This window comes from Alligator mississippiensis, chromosome 16, assembly GCF_030867095.1.
Source record: "Alligator mississippiensis isolate rAllMis1 chromosome 16, rAllMis1, whole genome shotgun sequence".
In the NCBI taxonomy this organism is placed as follows: Eukaryota; Metazoa; Chordata; order Crocodylia; family Alligatoridae; genus Alligator; species Alligator mississippiensis.
The window spans coordinates 379,630-387,366 of NC_081839.1; the positions used below are offsets into that span (position 1 = coordinate 379,630).

The 7,737-nt window shown below is 45.9% G+C and overlaps 1 protein-coding gene across 1 annotated transcript; it reads right to left on the reverse strand.

Moving 5' to 3' along the window:
- Window positions 1-3,382: 3,382 nt before the first annotated feature.
- On the reverse strand, window positions 3,383-7,706 carry SLC35E1 (solute carrier family 35 member E1). The gene is made up of 6 exons (XM_059719842.1): window positions 7,319-7,706; window positions 7,148-7,218; window positions 6,788-6,925; window positions 5,814-5,939; window positions 5,047-5,292; window positions 3,383-4,156 (listed from the first exon to the last, which is right to left on the reverse strand). The coding sequence occupies exons 1-6, from the start codon at window positions 7,689-7,691 to the stop codon at window positions 3,923-3,925; spliced, it is 1,188 nt and encodes a 395-aa protein (XP_059575825.1). The 5' UTR covers window positions 7,692-7,706; the 3' UTR covers window positions 3,383-3,922.
- Window positions 7,707-7,737: the final 31 nt, after the last annotated feature.

The window sequence follows — 7,737 nt, forward strand, 5'->3', positions numbered from 1 at the left end:
TTCCGTTGCAAATTCACATTCTTTTCTATTCCGAGTGCCAGATCTCATAAGCAAGTTTTTGGTAATACACAGAGATACTCTAATTATACATTAAATTAATCCATGAAGTGTCAGCATGGGGAAAACATATAATGAAACCTTTTCTTGTGCACCAAGTACGAACGGTTAATATTTACACAACGTTTCATTGCAGTCCCGTGATTTACATATATCTATTTACCTTACCAGGTGCGACAGCCACCACGTAGCTATCCTAGCAACAAAAAACACAAAAGAAATAAATAGAAACCCCCAAACCCGTTTACAACAGTGCAAAGACACGTCGTTTTACAGAGAACAGGAAACACCAAGCTTTTCTACTGCGTTTAAGGTACAGTAGAGAAGTGGATCAGGACTCTCATTACTTTTGAAAGACTAATTTTTTTGATCTGCTGGTCACCCAGAGTTGATCTAACTTGACCAGTGTCATTTTTGCAAGAGCCCTAAGCTAAAAGAATACAATTTTGTCTCGATTTCAGTCACTGTTCAGCTCTTCTAGATAACTATACAAGACGCATCAATGTTCGACAGACTCAGATAAGGATACCACTAGTTACCATTTGGTGTCATAGCTGAACTTGCTAGGAAGAACTTTTCAAGATAAGAAGCACCAAATTCTTTGATGAGCTCAGCACAACTGCAAAACCCACATGTGGTTGTATCTAGTACATTTTTGGGAAAAAGATTCCTCAATTCTGTGATTCTGCAATGTAGTTACAGACAGGCTCTGGGACTCAGGAGATAGCTACAATTACAACCTTTGGCAAATGTCCATGCATTAGTTATGGAGACACACCTGTATCCGTTTTCTTCTATGTAAACATCTGGTAGTGAATTATACAATAAAAATATTGTAAAACATTAAGCTAAGTTCCCCAGATTGCTATTTTTTCCACTTATTTATGGTACTCCAAAGGTGTACTACAGGTAAAAAAAAAAAAAAAAAGTATTCCCCCCACCTTTCCTTTAATATTAGGGTCATTATATACGATTGTCTACATATGCCCTTTTTATTCCAGTGTTTTCATACTTTCTACAGGCTTATATACAGAGTTAAATGTGTTACTAGTTTACAAACCATGTTAAAACTAGACAAATGTTTCACCTTGTTAAACAAAAATCTTGAAAGGCTTAAGATTAAAATACAAGTTTTAACAATATCAGAAACTTCCTTTACCTGACTGTGGGCTCTATTGCTTTGGGACTTTGGTGAGGAGTCTCCTTGAGTGCCTGAACCAGAGTCAAGTCCCTTAACTCTTTCCATTAAGATGTAATTGTACAACAAAACCCCTGCTGAGTATAAACTCTAAACTAATGAGGCATGACCAAAGGCCACACTGTCATGTTCAGAGCCTTCAGCGGCCTGTTTCCCGGCTCCCGGAGAGAATCCCCACCTCTTGCACTGCACGTTGCAGTAGTTTTGTTCAAAGGAGATAAGAAAGCCAAAAGCCCCAGGTGGAATTTGCAGGAGTCCGACAAGGTATTTATTCTCTGGAAAGCGCCCTGCCCTCACTTGCCAATACACACCTGACCTGTCAGCCCAAGTCCTGCTGCCTCAGAAAGGTCTTATGAAATGACCTAGCTGCATGCTTCAGGAAATAAGCTGCCCAAGGGTGTTTAAGGCAGTCTCTAGTCTAGAAGAAAATGAGATGGGAACCGTGCCTTCCTCAAAGGGATGATTCACATTAGTACTAAGATAGTACGATGGTGGTAGGCACACCAGGAAAAGCAGACATGAGAATGAGATAGCTTTATGCATTTCTATGCTTCCCCCACCATCCCCCAATCACTGCAGTATCCCAGTACAGCACCCCTGAGGTAGGGAAGAATTATCCCCATTCTATAGATGGGGAATGGAGGCACAAAGAATAAAATTAAAATTGTCAGTGATCTTCAAGAGCTATGCACCCAAATCCCATTGAAAACAATGTAACTAGACACCTAATCTCTTAACCCCTCAGAAAAATCTCAGCCCAAACAACTCGCCCAAAGTTGCACAGGAAGTCTGTGCTAGAGTCAGTCCAGTGTCTTAACAACCATATCATCCCTCTGTTTATGAAATGGCACTCAGATGTCAAAAGGATTTCTTAAAACACAAGGTCTGTCTTCATACTGGGTGCAAAAGCAGTTCCAACTCGACTACTACTTGGGAAGAGTGTCATGCCCAAAGCTTTGCTTAAAAGAAACTATTTTGCTACAACGGGCTTTTCCAGACTAGACTTCCAGGTCTAGACTCCATACTAGCACCGACAGACAACTCCATGAGATCAATTAAGTTCTGTTTACTTGTACCAACAGCGTCTATGACCCACTCCCCCGAAGCACCATTCTCTCCTCTGGGCCACAGCAAGAAAGATATTACACCAGTAATTTCCATAAACACCAACACGCCAAGAACGAGCTTGATTTTGAACTTACAGAGAATTGTATATATCAGTGGCTTTCAAGCTTTTTTTTCATTTGTGGACCCCTAAACATTTCAAATGGAGATGTGGGCCCCTTTGCATTGTACGTGTGGGTATTCACGCACTTTTGACTGGTCACAGTCATCTTTCGCAAGCCTCTTAGACAGTCTGGAGACCCCCAAGGGGCTGAGGACCACAGGCTGAAAACCACTGCTGTAAATAATCAAGGGGAAGGAATCACAACATTCCCTCTCTTCTACCATAGTCCATCCAGAGAATAAGGAGGGAGGAACATTCTGTAAAGCACCAAACCATTATTAAGTTGGTCACTGATACCTGGTCAACATCCAATGGGCAAGAACTTTGCATCTACTCTGCCAGGATCCCATTGTAAGATGGTTTTCTGCCAGGGAGGCAAGGCCAAAAAACCTGGTTCAAAAACAGTCCACCCCCTACACAGATGCAATATCTACCATATTTCCTTCAAAACGGGGAAAAAACTGTTGTCAGACTACCTTCAGTTGCATTAAAAGTGCAAAATGTCAGAATCCTATCCTCATTCTTCATGATTTTATGTAATTATGAACCCAAAATGATCTCTCATAAATCATTAATCAAGGTAGGGAAATTGCAGGAAGAGACAGAGCTACAGAATTACCTTTCAGACCTTAGCTGAAAGCAGAAGCCAGGTAGAACAGGCGGTAGTTTCAGCAGAACCAAGGTAGATGCTTATGAAACCACCAGGGGCGAGGTGTATAGCTTTAGTAAACAAGCACGGTGTTTGTCATCAAAAGCCACATCCTTAAACAGTCACATGATAAAACACACTTTTTCAGTTTTTTATAGGGAAATTGAACACCCTAATCCTTTTAAGTTCCTGTCTCAACGCAAGTCAACTTTATAGGGCAAATCTGGAGCAAGTCACAGGGAAAAATAAGTCACGTTGTTACAAATACTTTATTTGCCAACAAGTTTTCTATGTTGTCAGGGGGAAAAACTGATTCCTGAAAAAGTTACAAGACTTCATGATTCAGAGAATGTGAAGACTAGAGCCTTTAGCTCCGTTCCTCCACTTGTTAATAATTAAAACTGTGACAGTGACATGAATTTTAGAGACATGTCAGTTCTCTATGCTCCCCTTCCCTCCCAAATTTTACTTTAAATATTATTGACGGGCACGAGACCTTTCATTATATGGCAACGACAGCAGATATTTATGCTGCAGCTTCAAGCTTGCACTTTGGAACCAAACGTACAGTGCAATTCTCACACTGAGGTCCTGGCAATGTCAAACCCAACTGCAGCATGTTTAGAGATGCTCAGCTGAAGATGAAAGCCTGTACCCCTTTCCACACACCATCATCTTCCCTTCTGCAAAATCTGTACAAATCTTTAGCTTTACATTCATGGATGTGCCAGAAGTTTCTGATAATGCTGGGGAAACCTTGCATAACAGTCTATACCTGTTTGCCAAGATGCTATATATCAAATCGATTTAAGTTGTATGCGGTTGGATGGTTTTGCCTGTTATACTGGAAGTGATCCGTTAAAACATTGGTTCGGCCATACTGATAGTCTCCATGTTGTGAAAATGCCACGAGTCCATTCTGAGACTTTTCTGGAGTGTTCCGGTGATGGTCCAAATTCACAAGGTCTGCAGCTGTAATTGGAAGCAACTGCTTCTTCGCTTCCTGGTTTGCATCATATTTTGTCTGTGGAAATAACAGATTAACACAATCTCTCAGAGGCTGCCCAATAAGCAAATATGCTTAGGAAGAACAAAAGCTGTTCCAGAAGAAACCAGTCAGACTAAAGTCTGTGCTCACCAAAATATGAAATCCCAAGTCACTCCTGTTGTGACTCCCTACCCATTGTTATTCTTAGTTAATACGGCTTTTGAGCAAAATTGATGCTGAAGCCACTAGATTCTTAATCCTATTTTTTTAATCAGATTAAAATTGGAGATAGGAGTTTAACAAAGGCCAAAAATCACAACTAATCTACTGGCTGAAACCCTAAATCAACCTCTGTTCAAGCAAAAGAGATTTCTTCTGGTTACTGTACACCAGAACTCATACACAAACAAGTTTGCAACCTGTGCATTTATCTTGTCCAACCCTAATTTTCTCAGGGGGTTGGACTAGATGGCTTCCTGAGGTCCCTTCCAACCCTAATTTTCTATGACTCTATATTTAGGTGCCTACAGAAACTCAAGAGAAGATCACCATCTTGACTGTTTGTAAGAACAAGTTAAAAAGCTGGCTGCTTCCAGGGGGCAGCGCCTGACTGGCACCACAAGCGGCTGCTGTAAAAATAAGTCCTCTGATCCACCAAAGCAGCACACTTAATTAGTGGCACAGCAAGCGTCCTCTTATCCCCATCCTGCGTAAGAGGGACTCTCCCTAAACATGGCTCATTCATACCTTGGTCTCTGCTAAACCTACAAAATGTGAGCAACTTCTGATGATATGTTATGTGATGCAGTTTTGCTCTTTGTTCTGCTAATGGACAACTAAGTTAATAAAGGAACGTTTGATGTTTACCAGAGCACAGCAGCTTTCAGATACTACTGACCAAAACAGGGGCCACAATGTACACTTACCTTGTTATACAAGAATACTCCTAGGATAGCAGTCATCATTCCAAGAACATTGGTGCTGGTAACCGGGTTTCGAAGCATTATAAGAGAAACTGTTATGACCATGATTCTTTTTGTGGCATTTGCAACAGAGTAACTTAAAGGGCTGATCAAATTAAGAATACTGAAGGCAATGACATTCTGGGCAAAGTTACAGAATCCACTGATTATGAGCAGCATTAAGGTCCAGGACCAATGAGACACAGTACTCTACAGGGAAAACAAAACGTAACAAGAGTCAGTTAATATATTCAGTTTCCGGGAAAAGATGAAGAAAACTGCCTGTACAAAAGTAGATGCAACTCCCAGTAACTTCTGTAATTACCTGTCACCAGCTTTTTGATGGGGAAGACATCCTCACCCCCTCAGTAAAAAGGCTCAACACTACACATCCTCCCACCCCTCCCCTGCCGTTCTGACATTCACTGGCTGTCCATTTCTACAGCTGCCCTCGCCACATATATTTTAGGCTCATCTGGATTTGATTCTCAAGGCTCTCATCTTCTGGTGCTAGTTCCTGAAGTCTGTGCTGCTGTATGACAGACAGCTGCTTTTGTCTGCTGAGACGGCAATGCGTTCTTCCTATACACTTGCACTCAGCGCCTGCCTTTTCTCAACTACTTTTTGGCACAGCTGTCAACAACTCTGACCAAGGATTACATGGTGATGCTTACCAAGTCTCTTAGGCACCGATAAACTTTTCTCTACTGTAAAGCTTGCTGAAGACTCACCAAGTCATTCTCTACTAGGAAGGAAGAAAGGTCCACCAAAACCCATGTTGGGATCATAAAAAATACAGCATGGCATCCAAGTATATTCAGCAACCGAAGATGATGTATCCGGGAATCTCTTAACACCTGATAAGCAAGACACAAGAAATCATTCTCTGGCCAGACATTAAGGGCATTCAAAGTAGAGGAAGTCGTTCCAACAAGCACAGTTCCAAACACTGGTAGGAAACAATAAACCATTGCCCACTAAAAAGCCTAACTTGTTTTGTACCAAGGGATTAAGGCTAGGTAGCAGTCTGCCTGGAGGCAAAGACTTGCTACTTGGTTAGTTTAAAAACTGGAAAGGGTTACCAGTCAGCTGTTCACGCTGTCTACTAGCACCCACCTCTTAAGTGTTAAACGTTCTGCTCAGACTTAAAAACCTGCTTTTTTCCCCCAAAGCAAATTCAAGAAACATGTCTGAGCTCTGAATGACCTGTTCCAGGTTCAAGGGTGTGGCAAGGGCTAGCAAGTGCTGAAGGTGTAGTCGTTCAAACACAATGTTAGTCTCACTGGTCCCTATGAATGCTCATCCTGCTGATGAGTTAATGAGCCTTGGGCGTGGAAAAGAGATCTCAGTGGTTCTCAACCTCTTCAGACTTGTAGCCCTGTCTCCAAACATGCCTGCTCTGAGTTTCTGCTGTATTTTGACTGCAGAAAAACAACCGGACAATTCTCCTGTTACAAAGAGCTGAGGAAAACCACAACGTTTTGGCACCACGGCTTCCCCGCGGAACTCGCCGGGCGTCTCTCGTGAATCACGCTGGCACATCTGAGAGCGCCAGCACGGCTGGAGACCTCCCGTCCCCCTTGAAAGGATCTCAAAGCAGCACCCTGGCTGAGAATGACCGAGCGAAGGGCAGCCTGTGGGTCAGCACGCGGCCGGTGCCACGGGCTGGACTTCCGCCCAGCAAGGGGGGCAGGAGAACCATTACCTTTTTGGAAAAGATGTTCTGAAGTGAGAAGCAAAGCGTAGCAGCAAGAGCACTGATGAGTCCCCACATGTCAAAAGACAGTTCAGTCACCGTGGCCAGCAGGACACCGCTAATTATAGGGATTAATGATAAATACACCTGAAAGAGGGAGCAAGGGAGATGAGCTTACACCCTTCGGGCACTTGCAGCTCAACAAGGTCTTGCGCGCGCGTTCGGCCTGCACAGCGCAGACGACCAGCTCGTCCCGCGCTCTCGGAGGGCTCCTTCAGCATCGCGAGAGCGAGCGCTCGGCTCCGAGCCGCAGAGAACCCGGACGCCAGGGTCCGGAGCGCCCCACGCCGCCCGCGGGACGGCCCCTACCTTTGTGGTCTGCTTCTCCTTCATGATGATCCTGGAGAGCAGCACGACCCAGATGGGCATGGTGGCCTTCACTGCAAGCAGAGGGAAGGCGAGGCGGGCGCTGCCGCGACCCGGGCGGGCGGGCGGCACGGCCCCGCCGGCCCGGCCCGGCCCCCCCCGGCCGGCCCTCACCTGTGTGCGCGTAGGACACGGGCACGCGCCAGAGCGACACGTGCGCCGACACGGAGGCGAAGTACTTGCCGAAGGCGAGCGGCAGGATGTAGCGCGGGTAGGCGCGCGGCGGGAGCTGCGCGGGGCCGGCGGGGGGCACGCGCCAGGCGCGCAGCAGCGGCGGCAGGAGGCCGCACAGCCCCAGGATGTGGAAGAGCGAGACGGTGACGGGCCGCGGGAAGCCGCTGAGCAGCAGCTTGTTCACCACGTTGCCGCCCGCGCTCAGCCCGTACCAGGCCAGGCAGAGCGCCGACACCCGCGCGCCCTCCCGCAGCGCCGGCCCGCGCCCGCGCCCCGCGCCCGGCCCTCCGCCCGCCGCCGGCGGCGCCGCCATCGCCACTGCGGCTCCCGGCAGGCCGCGGCGCGACGTCACCCGCGCC